Source organism: Vulpes lagopus, chromosome 6 (genome assembly GCF_018345385.1).
Source record: "Vulpes lagopus strain Blue_001 chromosome 6, ASM1834538v1, whole genome shotgun sequence".
Classification (NCBI taxonomy): domain Eukaryota; kingdom Metazoa; phylum Chordata; class Mammalia; order Carnivora; family Canidae; genus Vulpes; species Vulpes lagopus.
In genome coordinates this window covers 4,875,353-4,901,578 of record NC_054829.1, presented here as the reverse complement: position 1 = coordinate 4,901,578, position 26,226 = coordinate 4,875,353, and the positions used below count along the sequence as shown (strand labels likewise).

At 59.7% G+C, this 26,226-nt stretch overlaps 2 protein-coding genes across 5 annotated transcripts in view; one reads left to right on the top strand and one right to left on the bottom strand.

Annotated features, from left to right (window-relative positions):
• The window catches only part of EVL (Enah/Vasp-like), a 108,970-nt gene extending 107,925 nt beyond the window's left edge, over positions 1 to 1,045 (top strand). For all 3 annotated transcript variants that reach the window (XM_041759201.1, XM_041759199.1, XM_041759200.1), the window contains one exon: positions 603 to 1,045. In XM_041759201.1, the coding sequence (XP_041615135.1) occupies positions 603 to 640 (38 nt within the window). In that variant the 3' untranslated portion in view covers positions 641 to 1,045. The remainder of the gene's footprint in view (positions 1 to 602) is intronic.
• On the bottom strand, positions 827 to 22,535 carry DEGS2 (delta 4-desaturase, sphingolipid 2). Of its 2 annotated transcripts, none has more exons than XM_041759202.1 (3): positions 22,399 to 22,535; positions 4,657 to 5,399; positions 827 to 3,072 (listed from the first exon to the last, which is right to left on the bottom strand). In XM_041759202.1, the coding sequence occupies exons 1-3, from the start codon at positions 22,478 to 22,480 to the stop codon at positions 2,926 to 2,928; spliced, it is 972 nt and encodes a 323-aa protein (XP_041615136.1). In that variant the 5' UTR covers positions 22,481 to 22,535; the 3' UTR covers positions 827 to 2,925. The 2 variants fall into 2 exon arrangements, with proteins under 2 accessions (XP_041615136.1, XP_041615137.1); XM_041759203.1 differs by lacking the exon at positions 22,399 to 22,535 and adding an exon at positions 6,152 to 7,938.
• Positions 22,536 to 26,226: the final 3,691 nt, after the last annotated feature.

Below are 26,226 nucleotides of genomic sequence, written 5' to 3'. Positions count from 1 at the left end.
GGCTGGGGGGGGGGGGGTAGGGCCCGCAGGCCAGGCCCGGGGGGAAGCTGCCTCGAGGGTGGGCCTCCCCTGAGGCCGGGGCAGCACGGCCGGGGCTCCGAGGAGCATCCCCTGGTTGGATGAGTGCCCAGCACTTGGCTCTTTTGGCTCCAGGCCCCGGGGGCGAGGGGGGTCTGTCCCCAGCGTCGTGGTGAAATCTGTCCCCGCACTGCGGTGTCTGTGTCCACGTGGTACTAAATGCTCTCCCCCAAGTGTGGGGAGAGGGGTGGGGTCGGGGGGACTGGGGAGAAGACGAGAGGCAGCGCTGCCAGGACAGTCCCCCTGCTCAAGGCCCGGCGCTACCTGCTGCCGCTGCCGGAACCAGAGGCCACCTGCCCGAGCGGCTCACAGGCCCCCACCGGCTCGGAGTGGCAGGCGGGTCGGGTCGCCCGCGGGGCTGTGCTGTCGCCCCAGGGTCTGCGCAGGAGCCCGCTGCCTGGGGACCCCTGGGTGCGGCGCCCAGGACACGGGGCCGGGCACAGCCCAGAGGCCCCCCGGGGGCGCGGGGACGGGGCGCCAGAGAACCAGCAGGCCCGCCCTGAGCCTCCCTGTCCGCCCCGCAGCCATCAGGCAGGAGCTGAGCGGGATCAGCACCTCGTAGCGGCCTGGCCCCGCCGCCGAGACGCCAGGCCCGCGACGGCGGGGGACGGCGCACGCAAGCTCGCGCTGGAGCCGGAGGGGCTTCGTTTCAAAGTCTTAACCTGTGATGAAATATTAAAATGAGGAAACAAGTTCAACTTCTGGATTTTTTTAGATTCTACCTGACACAGAACTCCAGGTCTACTCGCCTTTTTTGTATTTTATATTTGCCTATTTAAGTGTACATTTCTTTTGGTTTATAGAGGACTCCCCGAATCACGCGCTTCATTAGATGGTTTCCGAGTTTTCTCCTAGGTGATGCTGTTAGCAGCCTGGCCGGCAGTGGCGAGCCGTCCCCAGCGGCGTGGCGCACCTGTCCACGCACTGCGCTGCCTGTGTCCACGTGGTAATAAACACTTACTGTCCACACCGGGCTCCGGCTCCCTCTCTCACGGCTCTGGGCCCTCCGGGCTGAGGACGCTCCCTTGGGTAACGACCCTCGAGCCTGCTGGCCAGGAGCCGCGGGGACAAGGAGGCGGCCTCGGCAGGTGGCCGCGCTGAACGGGAAGGCGGGAGTGAGCCTGGGTGGCCTGAGGGGGCCGGAGGGGTCTGGGGGAGCCTGAGGGGCCTGGGGAGCCTGAGGGGGCCTACGCCCACAACCTCCCCCAGAGACGGGCCCTGGGTCATGCCCACACCTGGAGCATCAGGGGCTGGCTCTATGCCTCAATGCTGAGCCACCTCCCGTCCCCCAGGGACTCAGCAGTGTGCAGGCCGTCCTGGGAGGGCCTCGGGGAGGGGAGGAGGCAGGGCCCCCAGTCTGGCTGACAACAGGTGACCGCTGTTCTCCGGTCCGGCTCTGGACACCCCACCTGCTCAGGTGCTCCCAACAACCGTAAAGACGGAAGCAGTATGGTTCTGCCTGTTGGGGGTGAGCAGCCTGAGGCCGGACCCCAGAGTGGCCGCCCCAGATCCAGCAGCGCTTGTATCCCAGGGCGGCAGGGTCCGCAGCTGCTCTCTCCAGCTGCGCTTGCCCCCATAGGCCCCGGGAATCCTGCCTAGGGTCCGGGGTGGGGGGAGCTGGCAGGTGGTGACGGACAGGTGGGTGACCTGCAGGAGCCGTGCTCCTGGGGCCCCTGACTCAGGCCAGCCTGTTTGTGTGGGGGTGGGGGTCCTGCCCAGGCCAAGCCACACTTCCCTCACCCCACAGGCCCAGGGGACGGGGGTGCCTGGCACCACAGGAGGCCACTCCCAGCCCTGGGCAGGAAGTCCTTGCTCGGCACCTGCCGGGTCTCCGGGCTGCCACAGGCCTGCCTCCAGCCCTCCCTCTCCTCGGCCGCTAGCACAGCCCCTCTGCACCTGTCCAGGGGGTGCGCCCCAGCCTCAGGGCCACACCTACCGTGGTCGGGCCTGGTGCCCCTCCTGCTCCTGCCACCAGCCCCCTGGGGCCAAGGGGCTGACAAGACTTCCCGAGGTTTCAGCTGTGCCCCCACCCGTCAGGACAGGGTCCTCACCAAGGACACCAGCCTGCCTCCCCCGAGCTGTAGTTCACTCAGGCAGTCACCTGTCTGTCCAGCCAACCTGTCTACCCTCCGTCCATCTGGCCTGCGGCACCTGTCCCTGAAGATTTCTTCAAGTCCTGGGGGAGCTGGCCAGGGAGACAGATCCACCCTGTCCAACCTGAACCCTCCGGGGCTCCGGGAAGGCTCACCTCAGGCCAAGGCCTCAAGGTGGAGCAGGAGCAGGGGTGCGGCTGAGGGGGGCAGTGTCTGCAACACTCGGCCAGGCCGGAGAAGAGGGAAGGCTGCTAAGGAGGGGCTTCAGGGCCACCTGGTGTGGCCATGGAGGGCCCCGAGGCCTGCGGGGTGGGAGGGAGGGGGGAGCCAGGGCCCCCTTCTGAGGCCAGGCTGGAGCCTTGACGGCCGCTGGGAAGCATGATCTGATCTGCGGGTGTGGAAACAAACGCTGAACTGAATTTGGGGCGTGGGAACAGCAGCAAAATCAGCTCCGTGGAGACTGTGGGCACGGAGCACCCAGGCCAGGGCCAGGCCTCTCTCCCGAGACCCAGAAAAGGGGGGCCGGGCCGGGGGTTGACCGCACAGGTGCAGACCAGGCCTCTCCAGGCCAGATGTGGTCCTGGGCTCTGGGAGACCCGGCGCAGCCAGGGTGTGGGAACCAAATGTGGCCAAACCAGTTCTGGGCCCTAGGCTGGGGGTGGGGTGGGCAGTGACGAGCAGCTTGGTGGCGGCAGAGGAGCAAGGCGGGGCAGCCGGCCACAGGCGGGGTCCGTCCACTCGGGGCACCAGGGGCTCACAGTCCGTCCTCGGCCAGCTTGCAAACCCGCTTCACCCTGGCGTAGGGCCCCAGGGAGTCCTCGAACACAAAATCCCAGAGCACCTTCACCCACGAGTGGTGCTGGGGCAGGTGGTCGTAGTACTCAGGTGCAATCTTCCGCACCTGCAGGGAGGGCGAGCAGGGTCAGAGGCCGCGGCCCGGGCACGCGCCGCCCCCCACCCACGCACATGCACGTGAGCATGCACACAGGCACACACACCCCGTCACCCCCGGGCTCCCACGTCCAGCTGGGTGCTGCCCGACGTGGAGGGGCTGCTGGCCTGCGACACCCGACAGGCTGTGAGCCCCCTGCCCCACGCAGGGGTGAGCGATTAAAAGTGCCCCCTCCCCCTCTGGAGCCCGTGCAAGTGTCTGATCCAGGAGCCCCCGTGGGCCGACCTGCATTCCCCCGAGGGAATCCTGGGGGAGCACCCGAGGACTCCTGAGCCCCAGCCCGGCGTGGGTTCCACTGAGCCACGGGCCCGCCGGAGCTGGTCACGCAGCCTCCCACACCCTCTCCTGCGCCCCAGCCCCTCTGGCATCAGATCCCACCAGGCCCCACCCCGCCGCCCTCCTCCCAGGCCCGGTGCTTCCCATTTCCCTGAATGTGTGTCACGCACACACACACCCCCAGCCTCCTGCACCCACACGCCCAGCCCACCTCCTCCGGGAAGCACTCCCAGCCTCAACGCCTGCACGGATACAACCTGACTGCCGGGGACGACCTTCTCTCCCCCCAGGGAAGCCCCAGGACAGGCGGCTTTATAGCAGGTGACCAGCCCACCTGGGGGGGGGGCGGGGGGGCGGGGGCCGGGAGCCTGTGACAGCCTGGGGGAGGTCAGGACCGGCTCCCAGCTAAGGACAGGAGTTTCCGCGGCCTGGGGTCCAGACTCTGGCTCTGCTACTTCCTGAGGCAGGGACGCCCCCTGTCTGAGCTCTGCGTTGCCTGTGAAGTGTGGATGATGGGGGGCTGGGCCGCGGTGAGGCTGAGAAGGTGCCGGCACCCGCGGGACCTCAGCAGCGTGGGCAGGGGATGGCGCGGGGGCTGCACGGCCAGGGCTGGACACGGGCCAGCAGCCTGCACCGGCACACTCAGGCACCCATGCAAGCGTCTGCACACACGGCAGGCACGCACACTCCGACACGCTCCCCCCCATGCCCCCTCCAGCCAGCCCGTGCCTGGGGTCACCTCGGCTCTTTCTAATCCATCAGCACCGGCCAGAGCTCCTCCTCCTCCTCTTCTCTTCCCCCTCCCTCCTCCCACCTTCAGAAATTCCCCAGGGTGGGCGGCAGCTCAGGCCAAGCCCCTTGGCCACATAGGGCGAGGCCCACCCTGTCCTCTCTGTGCCATGAGGGGGCCCTCGAGGGTCACGGGGCAGTGATGAGATGAGCAGGGACAGGGGAGGCAGGAGCCGGGGAGGGGAGGCCCTTCGCAAGCCCAAGGCTGTGCCACCCCAGCTTAAGGAGGGGGAAGCCGAGGCACAGAGAGGGCAAGCGGTTTGCCCAAGGACGTCAGCCCGCAGAGCGTAAATGTCGCAGCTGGGTTCCGACAGGTTCTCATTCCACCAGGTGCCCTTGACCGTAAAGCGGCCGCGAGTCCCTGCCCGCCCCGCTGCCCCCACCTCCCCCTGCAGCCGGGCGCTCGCCCCGGGACTGCGGGGGCAAGGCCGCGTGGGCTGGGGTGGCCCCGCGCCGGGCGCCGCCTACCTGGGGCAGGTTGCAGCCGGGGATGCTGGGAAAGTCGTGGTGCTCCACGTGGTAGCCCACGTTGAAGGTGATCCAGTTGAGGGGCCCGTAGTAGGAGTAGGTCTCGTGGCCCTTGAGGAACATGTAGTGCTCGGCCACGAAGTGCCCGGAGATGGGGTGCAGGCCCAGGCCGAGCAGGGAGCTGGCCAGCAGGTAGACCACGGGCTTGAGCCCCCACAGGGCGAAGAGGGCGGCGTCGGCGGCCAGCTGCACCAGCGCGTTGAGCACCTCCATGCGGGTCAGGGCCTTGGGGTGCACGCAGAGCGGCCGCAGCGAGTAGAAGAACGGCTGCAGCGCCAGCCAGAGCAGCTTGCGCGCCGGCGTGCAGAAGAGCCGGCCCTCCAGGCGCGTGGGCACGTCCACGTCCAGCCCGTCGCCGCCCAGGTAGCGGTGGTGGTCCACGTGGTACTTCTTGAAGGAGGCGGCGAAGGGCAGGCCGACCGGCAGGTTGGCGAACACGGCGAGCCAGCGGTTGTGCGCCGCGCGGCCCGACCCGAAGGCGGCGTTGTGCGAGATGTCGTGGATGGCCAGCGTCAGCGAGTGGTTGACGCAGCCGCCGAAGGCGTAGGCCCAGAAGAGCAGCCAGCGCCACGGCAGCTCCCGCGCCAGGCGGCAGGACAGCAGCTGCGCCAGCACGAGCGCCAGCACCGTCCACTTGAGCCGCGGGTCGGGCCGCATCAGCGCCTTGATGGCCGGGTACTTGGCTGCGGGGACGAGGACAGACCGTGAGGCCGGGCCCCCTCCCCCCGCGCCCCGCACCAGCCCCCGAGCCCCCGCCGTGACACCAGGGCCCTGGGGGACAGGGACGGCCTTGCCTAGGGGCTCCGGGGAGACTTCCCGGAAAGGGGGGGCGGGAGGCGTCCTCGCCACCTGCCTGAAGAAAGAGCGGGTGTCACCGCGGGTCACAGACACTAAGGCCCGAAGCCCAGCAGTGGCCTAGACCGCAGGGTAAGCGCCCTGGGGCCGGGGGGGGGGGGGGGGGGGGGCGGGGGGGCCGGCTCTGTCGCCAGGGTTCCCGCTCCTAGCCCAGCCCTAAGGAAGCTCGATAAAATGTTGAATGCATTTATTTTGGGGGGCGGGGGGTGCTTGTTACAGGATCTTTTGTACTTTTCTGTACTTTATTCTACAGGAAAGAAAAAGACAATGATGGTGGGAGTGGGCCAAGCAGGGGAGGGCCTTCCGGCCAGAAAGCAGCCAGGCCAGACCCCGCAGGGAGAGCACAAGAGTGGGGTACGGGGGTGCCCCTGGCCAGGACGGTGGTGCCGTCCAGAAAGCTCCCTGGCTGCTCGGTGGGAGGGGGGTCAGGAGTCCGGTGCTGCGTCCAGGGCTGGGGATGGACGGGCCAGGGGTGCTCACGCACTCAGGGGGCACCTGCCCCCCGGTTCCCAGGCCTTCAGAGGCAGAGCCGCGCGTGAGGCACAGACCTGGAAACCGGGCCCAGGTCCCCGGGACTTACCCGGGCACCCTCGGGAAAGCCAGTGCTGGTCGCCAGCGTCTTCCCCGCTCCCGCCCACAGAGCGGCCGGGCAGCCTCGGGCTCACCCTCCACCCTCCACCGACAGGGCCCGGAACCGGCCAGGCCAAGGGCAGATCCTGCCCGGCCCTTTCCTCCAGCTGACCCAGGAAGTCACTTCCCCTTTGTGCTCAGAAGGGAAGGATGTGACAGCTCGGCTCAGCTGCCCAAGGTCCCCACAGCCAGGCCCCTCCGCCCTCCTCCCAGCCCACAAAACTTGGTCAGAGCCAGCCGGCAATGGAACAGGCTGCTTCAGAGGTAGTGAGCCGACTGTCCCTGGGAGTATGCAAGGAGAAACACACAACAGGGGCAACGAGAGTCTGGAAGGGAGACTCAGGCTCAAAATCCTCCTGCCTGAGCTGCCACCGCACAAGCCCATCCTGGGGTTAGTCGGTGTCTCGGTGTGTGATGGCAGGGTGCCATGTGCTCCGCGGAGTACCTGTCCCCATGAAGGATCCTAGCTCCGGGACGGCAGAGCCCACGTCTGCTGGAGATGCTGCGGGGAGCTGGGGCTCTCAAGTCCTAGAACCGCCGGCCGCCTCTGCCCGGAAGCCAGCAGAATCCCCCCCAGCGCCCCCCAAGCCTTCGCCTCATCTGGCAGCTCCGGTGGTTGGGGCTCTGCCCCAGCGAGCAGCCACTCTCCACGGCCCTAAGGACAGCCTGCGGGTGGCTGAGGTGGGGTCGGGACCCCCGGCAGCCCGGCGGGCGGACAGGACCGGGGCTCCCCCGGCAGCTGCCCTCCCCCTGCACGCAGGGGCCACCTCCGGCCTGGGACAGCGCCAGTCCCCGGGCCTCCAGGCTGACAAAGCCGCCCGGGCCCCTGGATCCCAGAGGCCCTCTCCCTGCGGCTCGGCCAAGGACCCCACCAGGACGGAGGTCACAGCCCGAGCAGAAAACCAAGGAAGCCACGGCCCGGGGGACAGTCCTCAGCCCCACTCTCCGGGGAGCACAGGGGCCTGGGAGGAGCAGCTCAGAGCGGGTTCAAGTCCTCACCCTGGGTGGGTGGGGGTTTAATATCCAGAATACAGAGAGATTTCCTACGACTCGACAACAAAGACGATGAGCAACCCAATGTAAATGGGCAGAGGACTTGAATAGATGCGTCTCCCAAGACGTGCAACTGGCCACGAAGCACATGAAAAGATGCGCAACATCATTAGTCACCAGGGAAATGCAAACTAAAGCCACAAATGAGATGCTGCTTCACCCCACCAGGATGGACAGGTTCAACACCAGACAACTGCAAGTGTTGGCGAGGCTCCGGACACACTGGAGCCCTCTGGACGCGGCGGGCGGGGATGCAGGAGGGAGACCACGTGGGAGACCACTTGGCCGTTCCCCGAAAGGTTACATGTAGAATCCCATCCGCCCCGGCAACTTCACTTCTAAGTGTGCACCCAAAGGACTTTACATCGGGGACACACACAGATCCTTGTACCCCAGGGTTCGTCAGATTGTTCGCAGCGGCCAAAAGCTGAAACCAACCCCAGTGTCCATCCACAGGTGACCAGATAACCGAAACGTGCTCTGTCCACACAACAGAATCTGATTCGGCCACAAAAAGGAACAAAACTTCCAGCCAAAACATAATTAAGTCCTGGGGGGTAACGTACAGCACGATGACTACAGTTACGAATACTATGTTGGGGACGCGCGGTGGCTCAGCTGGTTGAGTGACTCTTGGTTTCAGCTCAGGTCATGATCTCGGGTCATGAGATCGAGCCTCACGTTGGGCTCCACGTTCAGTGGGGCGTCTGCTTGATGTTCTCTCTTCCTCTGCCCATCCCCCCACTCTTGTGCATGCACACTCGCTCTCTTGCTCTCTCTCTCTAAGTAAATAAACTTTTTTTAAAAAAAGTAGATCTTGGGGATCCCTGGGTGGCACAGCAGTTTGGTGCCTGCCTTTGGCCAAGGGCGCGATCCTGGAGACCCGGGATCGAATCCCACGTCGGGCTCCCGGTGCGTGGAGCCTGCTTCTCCCTCTGCCTGTGTCTCTGCCTCTCTCTCTCTCTCTCTGTGTGACTATCATAAAAAAAAATAAAAATAAAAAAATAAAAATAAAAATAAATTAAAAAAAATAAAAAAGTAGATCTTGGGCAGGCCCGGGGGCTCAGCAGTTTAGCGCCACCTTCAGCCCAGGGCGTGATCCTGGGGACCCGGGATCGAGTCCCACGTTGGGCTGCCTGCATGGAGCCTGCTTCTCCCTCTGCCTGTGTCCCTCTCTCTCTCTCTCTCTGTCTCTCATGAATAAATAAAGCCTTAAAAAAAATTAAAAAGTAGATCTTAAAAGTTCTCATCAAGAAGTTTTTCATCCGGGCAGCCCCAGTGGCACAGTGGTTTAGGGCCACCTGCAGCCCAGGGCCGATCCTGGAGACCTGGGATCCAGTCCCGCGTTGGGCTCCCTGCGTGGAGCCTGCTTCTCCCTCTGCCTCTCTCTCGCTCACTCTGTGTCTCTCATGAGTAAATAAAATAATAAAATCCTTAAATTAAAAAAAAAAAAAAAGAAGTTTTTCATCCAGGGCACCTGGGTGGCCTTGGGCTCAGGTCATGATCCCAGAGTCCTAGGATCAAGTCCCACATCGGGCTCCTTGCATGGAGCCTGCTTCTCCCTCTTCCTGTGTCCCTGCCTCCTCTCTCTGCGTCTCTCATGAATAAATAAATAAAATCTTAAAAAAAAAAAAGTTTTCTCATCCAAGAACTCAAGAACAGAAGTTTTTATAACTAGGTATGGTGATGGACGTTAAGTAGAATTACGGCGGCGATCATGTTGCAATACAGACCGAGTCATACACCCGAAACTAAGACCACGTTCTATATAATTATACCTCAATAAAAAAACATTTCTACATTGAATTTTCCACCGTCCCTGCTTCACAATGCCGACACCCTACTCCTGCTGCCTGAAACCGACCCACAAGTGAACGACCGGCTCCCAGAAACCATTTGTTTAGAAGGAAGGAGGTGCTGACACAGGCTACACACGGATGGGCCTTGAAGACACGACACCAAGTGAAAGAAGCCGGCAGCGAAGGCCACGCGGTGTAGGACGGCGCTGGATGAGGTGTGGGGAGCAGGGGGGTCACAGATGGAAAAGGGTCAGCGGGGGGGAGGGGGCTGGGAACGGGTCTATTTGGAGCCCTGAGAAGGTTTTAGAAACAGCCACAAACAGGGGCGCCCGGGTGGCTCAGTCGGTCAAACATCTGCCTCCAGTTCAGGTCATGATCTTGGGATCCTGGGATCGAGTCCCACGTCGGGCTCCCTGCAGGGAGCCTGCTTCTCCCTCTGCCTGTGTCTCTGCCTCTCTCTCTCTCTCTCTCTCTGTGTGTGTCTCATGAATAAATAAATAAAATCTTTTTATTTTTAAGATTTTATTTATTTGACACAGAGAGAGGGAGCACAAGCAGGGAAGCTGCAGGCAGAGGGAAGGGGAGAAATAGGATCCCCGCAGAGCAGGGACCCCAATGGGGGGCTCCATCCCAGGACCCCAGGATTACGCCCTGAGCCGAGGGCAGATGCTCAACCAACCGAGCCACCTGGCCACCCCAATACATAAAAACTTAAAAAAAAATTTTTTTAAGAAAAATAGCCGCAGTGCACAACGCTGTGGATGCCATCAAATCGGACACTTCCCGCGGTCCCAGTGCGAGCTGTATGTTGTGTATTTTACCACAGTAAGAAAAAAGTCAAAAACAAAAGAGAAAAGTCTAAGTAAACCTCAGGTCAGCTCAGCCGCGAGCCTCGGCGTCCAAACCACGGCCAGGGTCACCGGCAGGCCCGACAGGCGAGGCCGGGACAGGCCGGCGGCGGCTGCGGGATGACAGCGAGAAGAGGCAGGACCCGGGACGCGGCAGCTGTGTCAACAGGCCCCGGGGACAGCAAGGGGACAGCACCAGGCTGGCCATCGGCTCGCCCCCGGGCCTGCCATGTTGCGCAGTGGCCTCTGGCGGTGTGCCCGCATCACGGGACGGGACCTGGATGCCGCACAGGTCACCTCCCACCGTGGGAGGCCTGGAACACTCGGGGTGCCACGTGGAGCCAGGAGAGCCCGTTCACAGGGTGGGGAGAGATACGGCAATGGGGGGGCAGGATAACGGTGCCCCCAAAGACGTGCACGTCCCAACCCCATAACCAAGGAGGCTCTGAGGCAGTGGGAACCAAGGCCGCACAGGGCAGCCGGGGTGCTCGCGGCTGACCTCACGCCGGGATAATCTAGGATGGCCTAGATTATCCAGGTGGCCCGGTGTCACGGTGAACCACGGGCAGGAGAGGGGGCCCTGGGGCCCCAGAAGGTGGAGGTGAAGGTGGAGGTGGAGGTGGAGGTGGAGGAGGGGCCGCAAGCCCAGGACTGCAGGTGTCTGCAAAGCTGGAAAGGCCTGGAAACAGATCCTCCGGGACCCCTGGGTGGCTCAGTGGTTGAGCCTCTGCCTTCAGCTCAGGTCGTGATCCCAGGGTCCCAGGATCAAATCCCACATCAGGTTCCCCGCAGGGAGCCTGCTTCTCCCTCTGCCTGTGTCTCTGCCTCTCTCTGTGTGTCTCTTTTATTTATGAATAAATAAAATCTTCAAATAAAAAAAAAATCCTCCCCCAAGCCCAGGAGCATGGCCCTGCAACACCCTGACTTCAGCCCCAGTGAAACCCCGAGTCACACTTCCACCTCCAGAACTGTAAGAAGATACGTGTGTGTGGTTCGAAGCCCCCCAGTTTATGGCCGTCTGTCCCCACAGCCCAAGGACACTCAGGGCAGCTGAGCAGGGGATGCTGGAACCGTGAGGACTCCAGTACCTGGCCCAGGGCCACTCACAGCCCGCCCTGTCCCCAAGGGCCCCCAGGGCCTGCCAGCCCGGCACCTGCCTAGTGTCATCCCACCAGGTGGGACAAGAGACAAAAGGACCGGAGCCTGGGAGCAGAGACGGCCACCGTGTGGGCTCCACTTGGGAGGGGTTATGGGGGGCAGGCCTCATCCCATCTTGTTCCTTCCCTAAAACGGGGGTCTGAGTGAGAGGGGACACTTCAGAAAGTAGGCCTGTATTGCCTGGGAAGAGACCAGCGGGGACCTGGGGGGCCGGGGAGGTGGGAATCCAGCAGCCAGGGTGAAGTGGAGCAGAAGAATGACTTCACGATGGCCAAGGCGACTAGGAAGCGCTGGCCACCTCGCGAATGCGCTCACCCACAGCCCGGGGCCAGGGAAACCGTGTGCACAGGCCCCCTGACCTATGCACACCTGGGTGTCAAGTTGGGACCACAGGTCACAGTTGGGACCACGGGTCCACCAGCCTCCCTCTCATCTGGGGCAGCCCCTGGGCATCAGCCTTGCCCTGGGGCACCCAGGAGCCTGGCCCTCACCTGCCGAGGCACACCTAGAGGAAGACCCGGGGAGCTGGAGGTCACCCGCTTCTGCAGGGCTGGTTCCCATGCTTCCCCTTGGAAGGAGGCCATGGCTGGGGCGGGAGGGCGGGGCAGGCCACACCTGCAGCAGGTGAGCAGCCGGGCAAGCTCTGAGGCAGTGGGACCCCAGCTCTGGGATGCAAACAGGCCACCCCCGTGTGCCTCGGAGGCAACTATGACCTTGGATGATGGGCCCCAGGCGTCCCATCTGTCAACCCAAGATAGTAAGTCCTACCTGTAGGGAGCAAAGGGGGACCCCCCCCCCCAAGGCCCCACCCCGGCTGCACCTTCTTCCTTTTACTAACAGTTTCCCAGCTCTGGTGGCCTCATGGCCTCCCACACTTGTCTCCACCTTGAGAGATGGGGATGACGGTCCCACCTGCCCCTCTGGGCTTCGGCGAGGCTGGGACCATGGCTCTGGGCCCTGCGAGCTGTTGTACTCCTGGTTAGCCGGGAGGGGTGAGGACCTCCTACTCCTGATCTTCGGGGCGCTGGGTGCTACCCGTGAGGCCCATCTGGCCCGGCCTGCTTTGACCTGCGAGCACAGGCCGCGAGGGTCACTGGGCCCAGCCATCCTGCTGGCAGCAGTGGAAACGGGGCCGGTGTCCAAGCCGGACTGCAGGCGGCGCAGGGGGGATGGCTCCCAGCGGCCGAGCACGTTCGCCCCAGCTCACCTCCACGCTGCGTGTGGCACTTCCTGGGCCACGGAGCAGGGGGGAGGGCCCAGCGGCCTGGGGGCGGCGGGGGGCAGGAGGCAGAGCCCAGGGCCCTTGGCTGAAAGTGGATGAGGGGCAGGACACTAGAAGTGCCCAGAGACGGTGCCCAGGAGCTGGGAGCCCCGCAGATTCCGGAGGTGGCATGGCTGGCAGGCCTCACCGAACACCCCGGGCCTTCAGGGGAGACCCCAGGGACACCCCGTCTTAGGAGAGGAGCCACTCTGGGCCTGCCCACCGGGAGAAAAGTCAATCCCCACTCAAGGAAAACAATAAATGTCTAACTTTTCAGTTCCAGAGCTTCTTGGTTCCCGGGGAGGGGGGAGGCCTGGGGGACGTCCCAGGGGAGATGCTCTGGGGACCGCCAGCCACTCAGTCCAGAAGCGGAGGCCACTAGGCACAGCAGGGACAGGGAACAGCAGCCGAGGGCTCAGGGTGTCTAGCTGCTGGGGCCCAGGAGGGTCACGGACAGGAAGGCCAGGCAGGGGCCCCACTGGACTTGGCAAGGTCATGAGGGCCTGACAGGGGCCGTTCCAGCACAGCCGGGGCCAGGGGGCGGCGGGGGGCAGGAGGTGGGGGGCAGGCTGAGTGTGGGCACGGGGGAGGGCAGTGGTAAGACGGGAAAGAGGAAGGCACCAGGGATGGCAGAGGACAGGACAGAGATGCAGGGCCAGGGGTCCCTGGGCGGGCAACGGGGTGCTGACCCGACAAACCCACGGCTCCCAGCCCAGCTTCTCTGGGCCCCAGAGACGGGGATCCCCGAAGAGAAGGGAGAGGACAACACACTCCCCGGGAGCACCCCGAGGAGCCCTGGCCCCGGCTGGACACCCAAGCCCGGCCCTGCTGCGGGGTCCCCGGCTGATGGCAGGGGTGCCAGGCCGGCTCAGGCCCCCGGCTCAGGGACGCAGTAGCTGGGCCAGGACACACAGCGCGGAGCCCAGCAGGACGGCCACCTGGGACCAGAGACAGAGCCGTGCAAGCGTCCCCCCGGCCGTGGCCCCAGGCAACTGGGCAACGCACTGCCACCACCAGCCATCGGTGGACGTGGCACTGCCCAGGCCCGCCGCGCAAGGAGGGTCTGAGGTCCGGGGAGGCCCGGGAGGAGCCCGCGGCAGCAGGGCGAGGCCAACCTCGGGACCCCCAGCCCCAGGCCCGGTGAGGGCTGCGCAGGCCGTGAGCACTCCACGTGGGTCTGACACGCTGTCACTCAGCCATCGCCACCCTGCCCGGGAGGGGGATTGCCACCACGCAGTGAAACACTCCCCACCAGAGAGCCGGGGAAGCGCTCTGCAGACCCAGGGGAGCCGCTCCCCGGCCGAGCCAGGGGGTCACCAGGGCAAGGCACCCAGAGAGAATCCTGGGTCTGGGCCCCGGAGCCCTGCTCGCAGCCCCGCCCAGCCCCGCTGCGGGGTGCCCTCGGGCACGTCCCAGCCCTCTCTGGGCCTCCTTCTCATCCTCTCCCTGGAAGGTGTTGGTTCTGAGGGCCCTCGGGCTGTGGGCAGGTGGAGGTGCCCCGGGGCCCCGGGCGTGGGGAGGCTCAGGCTCCCAGAGCTGTTCACTTCCATGCATCACGGGGATCCACCCACGAGAGACCTGCTCATAGGAGGCAGGGCGCAGAGCAGGACGGTGGGCCCTGGACCCCCAGTGCCTGCACCCCCGTCCTGGGAACAGACTCCCCATGGATACCGGGGCATCCCCAAGCTTCTGACAGCCACCAGGGGGAGGGAAGGCCGAAGCAGGCAGCTGGCAGGGGAGGCTGCTGGGCCCTTGCCCCCCACAGGCAGCCAAGGGGGCCCCAAGGCCGAGCACCGGGCTGCTCGTCCCAGATGCAGGCCTTCTGCCCTCCCCTGCCAACCGCTGACTCTGGCCGGGCCCCGGGACCACACGGGGCTTCTTTCCGCCAACACGCTGGACCCTTCCGTGCCCCCGGGCCTGGCACCAGCTGGGACTGCATCCTCCTACCACTTCTCCAAAGAGGCCAAATGCCATCGTGTGACAGCCTAGATAGCTATGGGGAGGTCCTTGTCATTGCTGCTCATCACCTGTGTGCTCCCATCCAGAACATTCCATCGCACACAGGAGCTGCCCACCTGCATCCTGGGCTCCTTCCCTCACATCCCCCACCCACTGTTGAGTAAACTGACGACTCTCCCAACAAAGGCACCTAAAGCCTCTTAATCCCCTCCTTCCTAAAGGGCTTGCTGCAGCCCTGCCCAGCTCAGCGGCCTTCCCTTGCACAGCACCCCCCACCCCCCACCTGCTTCCTTTGCCTAACCCAGACTGGTCAGTGTGGGAGGCACAGGGGCGGGGCGGGGGGGGGGGTACCCGGTTGGAGGCAGAACACTTGGAAAGTGGCCCAAAGTGCCTTCGGAAGCCACTCTACCCGCCTCCTCACCACCTCTCACTAAACCTGCTTTTTGTTCAGCGACAAATATTTGCTGAGAACCTCTGGCAACCAGGCCCCAGTCGCAGAGGAGGGAGGGGTTCCCAGGCTGCACGGGAGTGGGGTGCCCCCTCCTGGGGTGCCAACACAGCGTGTCTCCCCCCCCCTGCCCCGCCCCGCCGGCGGCCCAGGAGAGGGACACACGTCTACAACATCAGAGCCGAAACCCGAAGGATGGGGGGGTCTGGGTGTGAGAACCCAGGCGGCGGGGTTGGGGTGACTGCACGTGTTCACAGGGGTCTTCCGGGCGATGAACATACTCCAGAACTGCATTATAGCCTCCCCCGAGTCACTGGCCCGTGCCTTCCAGATGAGGGAGTTTAGGGCATGTACATCAGGCCTCGTAAAAGCTGGTACAAATTAACGAGCGGGGGAAGGGGCGGGGGACAGCGCGGAGCCGGGCTGCAGGGCTGCAGCTGCGCAGGGGAGGAGGAGCCCGGGCAGGAGGGGACAGGTCACCCCGGAGATCAGATCGAGGAAGCATCCTCAGCCTCGCCCACCAGCTTGGAAATGCGGGTTCGGTGGGGTTGACTCCGCTCCCTGGCTGGTGAGAAGGAGCCCCATGGGAAGCCCGGGGCTGAGAGGTCCCCGCGGTGCTGGGGTGCTGGACGAGGGAGCCCGGCCTCCCGGCAGCCTTCGCACAAGCCGCTCCCAAGGTGCATGCACCTGTCGCCGGCCAGTCTGGGGAGCGCGGCGGCCGGGCCAGGGGAGCCGCGGCGCGAGGTGGGCCTGCCCCCGCCCTCAGGAGGCTGAGTCGAGCTGGGGGACGAGGGGCGCGTGCTAGATGGGACATGGGAGACCAAACGCAGTCACCCCACAGGTGCCCGCAGGTGCACAGAGGCCAGGGCTAGGAGGCAAAAGCACCCTGCAGGGGGTGAGGGAGGCCCCTGGAGCTGGGGGCTGAGGGGGGAGCACGACAGGCCACCCACACGCACCCCTCCCTTCCCAAATCCATGCTCGGCGATGCATGTTGGTAGCTTGAAATCGGCCACGATAGAAAGATTTGCAGAAATTGCCAAATGCCAGTTTGCAAATTGGGGGGGGGGCGGGGTTCCCTCCAGAAAGTAGCAGCATAATACCGGGTGTGGGTTGTTAGAGAGTGTTCCTAAAAGGACATTTAGGCAGAACCTGGAGGATACGTAGAATTGGTACATGAAGAATAGGGGGAAAGAATTCCAGCAGAGGGAACAGCATTTGCAAAAGCCATGGAGAGGGGACTGGGCAGATGGGTGCCTTTCACAAATTGGCTAGAGAAAAAAATGTGGGGAGAAAGGGCCAGAGATGGGGGGTGCCCCAGAGTTCAGGGCAGAGGTGAGTTGTTTTGTTTTTTTTTTTTTTTTTAGAAAGGGAAGCCTTTGGAGAATTTCAGCAGAAGGGGACACAAGCCGGTCAAAGAGGGTCCAGGAGTAACCCCTCAGGGATCACCTGTGGTCTGTGCCACTGGGCACCGTACACCCACCCCTCCCCACACACTCAGGGTCATGGCACCCCTTCCTTTTCTTGGAGAGCCACTCCTCTGTGCCCTGACCACATGACACTGGGAGGCTTGCCCACCGCAGCCCCCTGTCCTCTGACCAGCCATAGGACTCACAGCTCCGGCCAGAGATTAGCGGCTCAAGGGGAGGTCATGCTCCTGGGGTCAGGAGGAGAGGGAGGCGGCTCTCTTCCTCCTGTGGATTGTCAGAGTCGGGTGGACACAAGCCCGCACTGGTGCAGCCTGCCCGACAGGAAGGAGGCCACGAACCAGTGGTGGCAGGGACCAGGGGCACAGAAAGAAAGGCCCCAGCCTGCCTGCTCCCCTGGGGCCAGCATCCCTGTGGCTGGGTGGGGCGAGTTCACAAATTCCCCTGAGAGCCTCAGCCAGTTCGGTTCTGGATTTGACCGCTTGCCCCTGAGAAAGCCCCAGCAGGGGCCTTTCCTAAGCAAATAATCCAACAATTGCCAAGAGTCTTACTTCCTTGTTTCCTCTTTTGTTTTCCTTTGATTATTTGAATTTTTGTGTGTTTTGTTTTGTTTTACCATGTGTGTGCCCTGTTTTCATAAGGGGAAAAAAAATCACAAAGCTATTTGTTTTTAAAGACAAACCCAAAGCCTGCTTCTTTCCACTGCCACGCCTGGCTTGGGCCCTGGCCTGCCATGGGATCATAGTCCTCTAGCTCTTGCCTTCAAAGGACAGGGAGGCTCAGCCTCGGCCTGGCAGACACGGCTCTTAGGGGCTACGTGGGACTCCATTTACTTGGGACCCTGGGCCCTGGGGAGCATGTCTCCATTTAGGCAGGAGTTGGAGATGGACTTTGGTCCTGCCCCCAGAGCAACTGCAGCCAGCCCTGTGCAAGGGCTTCCCGGGTTCTGACTTCCTCCCAGATTAGGATCTTTATTGAGCATCCACTGGCCCCCAGAGGCTTGGCAGGAGCTCCAGCAGCCACCTAGGTGGGGCCCTGAGCACATCCTCAAGCACAAGCAGCCGGAGAGGCGGAGGGGCATTCCCTGTCCTTGGGGAGAACTCGGGACTACCTGCCAGAGGTAATATTTATCATCGTAGCTAACGTTTATTATAACATTTATTGTGTGAGAGGCTAAGCACTTAACATCACCTCATTTAATCCACACAACTCTGTAAGGAATAATAACCCCTTTTAACTCAACCAAGCCTCAATTTGCTCATCTGATGATTGACCTGCCCAGTGTCACACGGCTAATGAGTGAGCATTAAGGCACTTGCTAGGAGATGAGCTCCACAGCCGAGCTCTAGACCCCTGCAACCAGCCCCAGAGAGATAAGAACTTTGATGGGTTGGAGCCATGGAAGGAAGTCCCAGAGGAATGCCCTCACCCAGTGGAGGCCAAAGTCCAGGAGGGCGGCCAGGGTGCCTTCCTGCAGGAAATGGGAGAGAGAGCCCTAACAAAATGTCAATGGCATTTTTCACAGAACTAGAACAAATAATTCTAAAATGTCTGTGGAACCATAAAAGACCATGAATAGCCAAAGCAATCTTGAGAAAAAAAAATGTAAAAAAAATAAAAAAATAAAAATTAAAAAAAAATGTATCACGGCTCCTGGATTTCAAACTATACTACGAAGCTGCAGTAATCAGGGAGCCTGCGTGGCTCAGTGGTTGAGTGTCTGCCTTCAGCTCAGGTCGGGATCCTGGGGTCTGAATCAGGCTCCCCACGGGGAGCCTGCTTCTCCCTCTGCCTGTGTCTCTGCCTTTCTCTGTGTGTCTCATGAATAAATAAATAAATTCTTAAAAAAAAAAAAGCTGCAGTAATCAAAATAGTGTAAGTTTGCGTACAAATAAACACAGAGATGAATGGAACAGAATACAGAACCCAGAAATAAACCCACACACATATGGTCAATTGATTTACAACAAAGGAGGCAGGAATATGCAATGGAAAAAAGACTGTCTCTTTAGTAAATGGTGCTGGGAAAACTGGACAGCCACATGCAGAAGAATGAGACTGGACCGCTTTCTTACACCACCCACAAAAATACACGCAAAATGGATTGAAGACTTGAATGTAAGACAGGAAACCCAAAGACTCCTAGACAAAAATAACAGGCAGTAAAGTCCTTGACATCGGTCTTGGCAATGATTTTTTTGGATTTCACACCAAAAGTAGAGGCAAAAAAAAAAAAAAAGTAAAGGCAACATAAACAAAAATAAAACAGATGGGGCTGTTTCAGGCTAAAAAGCTTTTGCACAGCGAAGGAAACCATCAACAAAACAAAAAGGCAGCCCATGGAATGGGTGAAGCAATCTACAAATCACATACCCTATGAAGGGTTAGTATCCAAAGTATATTAAAAACTCATGAACTCCATAGCAAACCAACAAAAATTTGGTTAAAACCTGAACAGGCATTTTTCCATAGAAGACATACAAATGACCAACTGGCACATGAAAAGATGCTCAACATCACTCATCATCATGGAAATACAAACCAAAACTACAATGTGATTATCACCTTGCACCTGTCGGAATGGTTAAAATCAACACAAGAAACAGGTGTTGGCGAGGATGTGGGGAAAGCGGAACTCTCATGCACTCTTGGTGGGAATGTAAGCTGGTACAGCCACTCTGGAAAACAGTATGGAGGTTCCTTAAAAAACTAAAACTACCCTACCATGACCCAGCAATTCCACCCCACGGGATTTATTCAAAGAAAACGAAAGTAAAAAAAATAATAATAATAAAGCAAAAAAAATTAAAATTAAAATTAAAAAAAAAAGAAAACGAAAGCACTGATTTGCAAAAATAGGTGCAGCCCCCTGTTCATTGCAGCATTATGTACAAGGGCCAAGATATGGGAGCAACCTAAGTGTCCACTGACGGATGAGTGGATGAAGAAGAGGTGGCACATGTATGATCAAAAACTGCTCAGGTATGGGATGCTTGGGTGGCTCAGTGGTTGAGCGTCTGCCTTTGGCTCAGGGCGTGATCCCAGAGTCCCAGGATCGAGTCCCGCATCAGGCTTCCTGCATGGAGCCTGCTTCTCCCTCTGCCTATGTCTCTGCCTCTCTCTCTCTCTCTCTCTCTATCATGAATAAATAAATAAAATCTTTAAAAAAAAAAAAAAAAAAAAAGGAACTGCTCAGGACAGCCCGGGTGGCCCAGCAGTTTAGCGCTGCCTTCGGCCCGGGGTGTGATCCTAGAGACCTAGGGTCAAGTCCCGCGTTGGGCTCCCTGCACGGAGGCTGCTTGTGTCTCTGTCTCTGCCTCTCTCTCTCTCTCTCTCTCTCTCTCAATCCCTGTGTCTCTCATGAATAAATAAATAAAATCTTAAAAAAAAAAAAACTACTCAGCCATAAAAGAGAATGACATTTTGTAACAAGATGCATGGACCCTGAGAATATTGCACTAAGTAAGTCAGACAGATGCAGACAAATACTGCATGATTCCACTTATAGGTGGAATCTAAAAGACAAAACCGAGCCAAATCCAGACTCAAAGTACAGACTGGTGGTGGTTGCCTGGGGGCAGGGGCAGGGGCGGGCACGCAGGGCTGGGCGAAGGGGATCAAGAAATACAAACTTCCGGTTAGAAAGTGGGTGATGGGAACGTTATGAACACAAGGGGACGGAAGTCAACGAAACCGTAGTAACTGTGTGGTGACCACTGGCGACTCCACTTGCACCTGACACTTACTACCATAATATCGTATGTCAATTACACTGCAATAAAATAATATTTAAAAACAAAGAGCCAGCCGGGCCGAGCAGGAAGGACATCCAGGCAGGGCAGGAGCTGTCAAATGCTGGGGAGCAAGAGAAAATGGCACACTCCAAGTTCATGAGTTCAAAACCAGACGTGTACAGAGGAATCCACAGCACCCAGTAGAAACTGGCAATGAGCACAGCTCCCTGGAGGGCCAGCCCCCGAATCGTCCCCACCTTGGCCCACATCACCTCCTCTCCCCCACGTTTTCTAGCCTTTCCTGCCACCCTGTCCAGGAAGCTTCCTTTATTGGTTTCAGGGCCCATGTCTCCTTTCTTCAGAGAAAGATCTTTCTCCGTGTCCTGGGGTGCCGGGTACCGACACTGAGCACCTTTTAACATCCAAGATCTCCTTTTCATGTTGCACCCTCTCTGCCAGACAGGATGACTGTGCCCATTTTGCAGATTCAGAAAGTGAGTCCGCAGCCCAGAGGGTCTGGACCCCTGCAGGCAGCTCTGTGGGCCAGGAGAAGTCTCCCTACCTTCTCCACCTGGGGCCAGGTGCCCAGTGAGTCCTGTACGAGCAAGGTAGGGGACAGTCAGGGAAGGGGAAGGAATGGAACCCTGCCTCAGCTCCACTGAGGAAAGCAGCCAAGACACCTGCCCTCTAGGGAGAAGCAGGACCAGATGATCACTAAGACCCCTTTGAGCCACCCCAAGAAGTTCACAGGTGTAGGAGAGGATGCTGTCACGGGTCAGACCACAACAGTGCTGGGTTATTGTTCACCTCACGACAGGAAACCACAAAAGTCACAAACCCACCCAGGGGTCTCCAGCCAGGGAGGCACCACAGTGGAGAATATCCATGCACTAACCATTCACTGCATCTGGTGTCTGAAAGCTTTAAAATACGATGGATATTTCCACGGTCTTGGAGTGGGGCAGGAAGACACCAAAGGGAAAACTAAAGAGAAAAGCCAATCTACTTGAATGCATTAAAAACAAAAGTTTCCGGGGTGCCTGGGTGGCTCAGTGGTTGAGCATCTGTCTTTGGCCCAGGGTGTGATCCCGGGGTCCTGGGATTCAGTCCCCCATTGGGCTCCTCACAGGGAGCCTGCTTCTCCCTCTGCCTGTGTCTCTGCCTCTCTCTCTGTGTCTCTCATGAATAAATAAATAAAATCTTTAAAAAAAAAAACAAAAAACTTCCAGGAACACGCCTGAGTGGCTCAGCAGTTGAGTGTCTGCCTTTGGGTCAGGGCGAGATCCCTGGGTAGAGTCCCCACATCGGGCTCCCCACAGGGAGCCCGCTTCTCCCCCTGCCTGTGTCTCTGCCTCTCTCTGCGTGTCTCTCATGTATAAATAAATAAAATCTTAAAAAAAAAAAAGCTTCTGTAAAAAAAAAAAAAAAGCTTTTATGATAGCAAAGGACAAGGTATAAAGGGGAAAAATATTTGCAACACGTAAGACAAAGAGTTACAAGCCTCCTGTACAAAGAGCTCTAACAATCAACAAACCAGAGACCAACCCAAGAGAAAAAAAAAAGGAAATATTAAAGTGGCCAATTAAACATTGGAAACCATCATCCAAAACCTGCAAATTAAACACAATGAATAGTACATGACACCTAGTCAATCTGATTAAAAGGTTTGCCAACCCCAGGTGTAGGGGAGGGTGTGTGGAAATCATAGCCTGGGCATTTCTCAGGAGGGAGGGTAGCGAGCCCGCCCTGCTGGAAGCCTGCCTGGTGCTGCGGGGCGATTTGGTGGCATCTAGTAAAAACCGTTCCGGAGGCGCCAGCCCTTTTACCCTCGTCCCCAGCAAAGGGACTGGACATCCCAGGTCTAAAAGGAGCCACTGGCTTGAATGACAGCCACCACGTAGGTAAAAATGACTTCGCAGGACACTAAATGACAGCGAGGGGTGGCCGTTAAAATACAGGATGGTACGGACAAATGGGATCCTTTGGCATATCTTCGTTTTTTTGTTTTTTGGGTTTTTTTGTTTTGTTTTGTTTTGTTGTTTTTTTTAAGTATATTGCTCGTTTCGCACTTGCTTCCCTCCAGGCGCTCCTCCTGCCCGAGAACTCCCGGCCCGGCCGAGCTCGGCCTTCGAGCGCATCCCGCACACGGAGGGCCCCCGGGGAGACCCCTGCCCCGCCACGTCCCCGCGCCCCGAGCTCGCGCCCGGTCCCCGCCCCACGACTGGCTCCCGCCCGAGCGCGGGGATGCAGCAGCTGAGACGTGCTCCCGAGGCGCGCGATCCGGGCGCGGGGACCCCTGGACCCCTGGACCCCTGGACCCCGGGCCGAGGCAGAGGCGCGGGAGGAGTGTCAGACCCGCGCGGGCGGGCCGGGTCCCCGGGGGGGAAGGGGCGCTCCCAGCCGCCCTGAGGCAGGGGCCGAGGAGCGCCCGCGGGGCAGGGGGCCGCGCTGGCCCGCACCTCCCGGCCCCGCGGGGCTGTTCCCACCCGCGGCAGGGGCCGGGCCGCGCTCACCGAGCATCTCTTTGCGCCGCTGCGTGTGCGGCTGGTCGGTGTAGACCCACTCGAAGTCCGCGCGGCCCGAGCTGTTGCCCATGGTGCGGCCCGGAGCGCAGGTCGGAGCGCAGGTGGGAGCGCGGCGCGCTGCTCGGCTCCGCTCCACCTGTCTGCCCGCCCGCGCCGCGCGGGGACCAGTTCGCGGCTCGGGGCGGGGCCTCGGGTGGGCGGGGCCAGGCGCCCCCTGGGAGGCCCGCGGGGACCCGGGCGCGGCCGGGACCTGGGCCGGGCGGCGGCGGCCCCCTAGCCTCGGTCACCTCGGCTGCAAATGGGACTATTACCCAGGGGCCCGCGGGAGTCCCCGGCCCGCAGGCCGAGCGGGGCCGCCCCGCAACCCCTCCTGGCCGGTCGGGTTTCCCGGCGGAGCGCGCGTTCTCTCCGCGGCCCAGACCCAGCCTTGCTGAGCGCCCGCCGCCCCTGCCTCGGGGGACCTGCCGGGTTAGCGGCCGCTTGGGGGGAGGTCGGGGGGCTGGAGGTGCAATGCTGGCGACAGTGCCAGTGAGCGGAAGGCGCCCAGAGAGGTTCGCAGCGACCTCCCTTCCCCAGCCGTCCCCTACCCGGCCCTCTCACGCCACAACATCGCCCCGGGCAGACGCTGTGTCTGTGGCAACCAAATGGAGGTGAGTCAGCCCCGCCCCTACCTTCAGGAAAACGGAGGGACACAGGGACACAGACACGGAAGAGGCCTATTATGACTCAGGGTGAGACGTGCCATGACACAGGCAGGGGTAGGGAGGGTCCAGCAGGGGAGCCTTCTGCACTGGGCCTTGAAGGATGAGTAGGAGTCGGCAGCCAGCAAAGGGGGAGCGTGCTGCGGTGCAGGGAGGAGCAGATGCAAAAGCTCGGAGCTCCGGAGAACGCTGACTTTGTTAAAATAGAGGGCCCAGGGTTTGGGGGCACAGGGAGACCAGGCTCCTCATTTTCACCTGTTCAGGGATCCCTCTCTTCTTCCTCTCACTCCTCCGGAGCCTTGTGTTGTAGGGTGTGGCTGGTTTCCCTGAGGACGGGAGCTGGCCTGTGCTGGGAGCCGCCTGGGGAGCAGACTGGCCTGGCAGCCAAAGGTACCACAGGCAGGGAGGTAACGATGGTGCGTCTCCCTCCAGTCTCCTGGAAGTGCATGGCCCAGGGGTGTGGTACACTTGGCAGGCCTCCCCTCGCCCAGGCCCAAAGGCAGTCCCCGCCTGAGCTGGAAAGGAAAGCAACCGCGTGTGGGCATCCCTCGGCAGCCAGCCACCTGCCCGGCTTAGGGGTAGGAGTATGGGCCCGCACAGAGGTTGGATTCCCAGTCCAACACGAAGACCCTCAGAGCCTAGTGGTGCCACCACCCCTCGCAGCACCCAACGGGGTCACCCGGCCCAGCTTGCACATCCTCAAAGACAGAGAACTCACTGCTCCCCAGGGCAACCTGTTCTATTCTCAGCGAAAAGGACCTCCCACCAGCTGGCACTTTACAGATGAGTAAACTGAGGCTTGGAGCTCATGAGGGCCTCGCCTAAGAACACAAGAATAAGCAGCAACACAGGGACAAGCCCCTGATCTTTGACTTGAAAAGCCCAAAGTCAGTGTGTTAACCCCCATGTCACACTCAGTGAGATCTGGGTCCCAGCTCTGCCTTCTAGGGTACCATCACTCCCACCAGCTCCCTCCACCCCAGGACAGGGTCAGAAAACTTCCTTTGTACCTCTACCCCAAGACTCAACCTTCATTCATACATCTACCCCAAGACTCAACCACCCCAAGACTCAACCTTCTTTCCTACATCTACCCCAAGACTCATCTACCCCAAAACTACCTTTATTCCTATATCTACCCCAAGACTCAACCTTCTTTCCTACATCTACCCCAAGACTCAACCACCCCAAGACTCAACCACCCCAAGACTCAACCTTCTTTTCCTACATCTATCCCAAGACTCAACCTGTCCAGATGAATCTAGCCCAGGGACTCCCAATCCGGCACCCCAGCCAAGTAATTCCCACATCCCTGAGGCCAACCGGAAACACAGAAACTGACTTCCAGATGATGGACTTGATCATAGCACAGGTGATATAGCCTCCCCACCATGCCCCTGGTTTTGGCAATGACAGAGAATACTTATTTGTCTGTAAGGTGGTGTCCTGGGTGGGATTCTGGACCAGAAAAGGGGCATTAGGTAAAAACTTAGAGAACCTGAATAAAATACAGACTTCAGTTATAATAATATCAACTGTGATTCCACTGATTGTAACAAACGTGCCATACTACTATAAGATCTTAAACAATGTTGGGTGTGGAAGTTATTCTTGACACTATCTTCCCAATATTTCTAGAAATCATAAAGTTCATTTTTAAGGGCGGCCTGGGCGGCTCAGTCAGTTAAGCATCTACCTGCAGCTCAGATCATGATCCCAGAGTCCTGGGATCAAGCCCTACATCTGGCTCCCTGCTCAGCTGGGGAGCCTGCTCCTCCCTTTGCCCCTGTTACCTGTTCATGCTCTCTCTCTATCTCTGTCTGTCTCAAATAAATAAATAAAATCTTTTTTTAAAAAGTTCCTTTTTGGGATGCCAGGTGGCTCATCGGTTGGGCGCCGCCTTCGACTTAGGTCATGATTCCAGGATCTGGGATCAAGCCCTGCATCAGGCTCCCTGCGTGGAGTGGAGCCTGCTTCTCCCTCTGCCTGTGTCTCTGCCTCTCTCTTTCTGTGGCTCTATGAACAAATAAATAAAATCTTTTTTTTTTAAAGGAACTTTTTTTAAAGATTTATTTATTCATTCATGAGAGACACACACAGAGAGAGAGAGAGAGAGGCAGAGACACAGGCAGAGGGAGAAGCAGGCTCCATGCAGGGAGCCTGATGTAGGACTCGATCCAGGGTCTCCAGGATCATGCCCCGGGCTGAAGACGGTCCTAAATCGCTGAGCCACCCTGGCTACCCAAAAGTTCCTTTTTGAAATGAAACTTCTTCTTCAAAAATCTTTATCATACATTGTATATATAACCAAACTTCTGTGACTCCTCCATAATCTTCCCTGTTCCCATTTCTCCTGGGAGGAGCAGCAGCCCAGGTGGGGGGTTCACTGACTCACGGGAGGGACCCTGACTGCAGACCCAGGTACCTTCCACTGCCTGTGAGGAGCGGGGTACCTACACCCACGAAGTCTTAACTGTAGTACTCACTGTTCCCCAGCACAAAGCCCTCCTTGCCACGCATGTTTGCAGAGAACAGGCCAGAATGCATTCCGTACAGCCCCTCCCGACCCTGCCCGAAGCCAGGGGAGGCTCACAGCCCGTGACTCACAGTCAGCCCACACAGGAGGGAGTCACTGAAGGGAAAAGAGGGCACCCACCCCAAGAAAGGGAAGAACTTCCCACCTAGGAAAAGGAGCTACTGGAAAGGCAGAAGTGGGTTGAGAAATGAGAATGACTCTTTCATTTCAAGAGCTATCACAAAAGGCTATTGCTATTTCACTTGCAAAGTACATAAATACATAAACCAGAGATGGGCAGGTAAAAGTTACCTGTTTAAAAAAAAAAAAAAAATCTGGGCAGCCCGGGTGGCTCAGCAGTAAAGCTAAAGCGCCGCCTTCAGCCCAGAGCATGATCCTGGAGACCCGGGATCGAGCCCCATGTCGGGCTCCCTGCATGGAGCCTGCTTCTCCCTCTGCCTGTGTCTCTGCCTCTCTCTCTGTCTCTCTGTCTCTCATGAATAAATAAATAAAATCTTTAAAAAAAAAAATCTTCTCAGAGCACCTGGGTGGCCCAGTCAGTTAAACATCTACTGTCAGCTTAGGTCATGATCCTGGGGT

Bases quoted from the DNA above. Each gene is read 5' to 3' on its own strand.
- DEGS2 (XM_041759202.1), bottom strand. From the start codon at position 22,480: ATGGGCAACAGCTCGGGCCGCGCGGACTTCGAGTGGGTCTACACCGAC. The intron at 5,400-22,398 runs GTGAGCGCGGCC...TCGTCCCCGCAG, and splicing joins GCGGCGCAAAGAGATGCTCG to CCAAGTACCCGGCCATCAAG. The intron at 3,073-4,656 runs GTAGGCGGCGCC...CCCTCCCTGCAG, and splicing joins CCGGCTGCAACCTGCCCCAG to GTGCGGAAGATTGCACCTGA.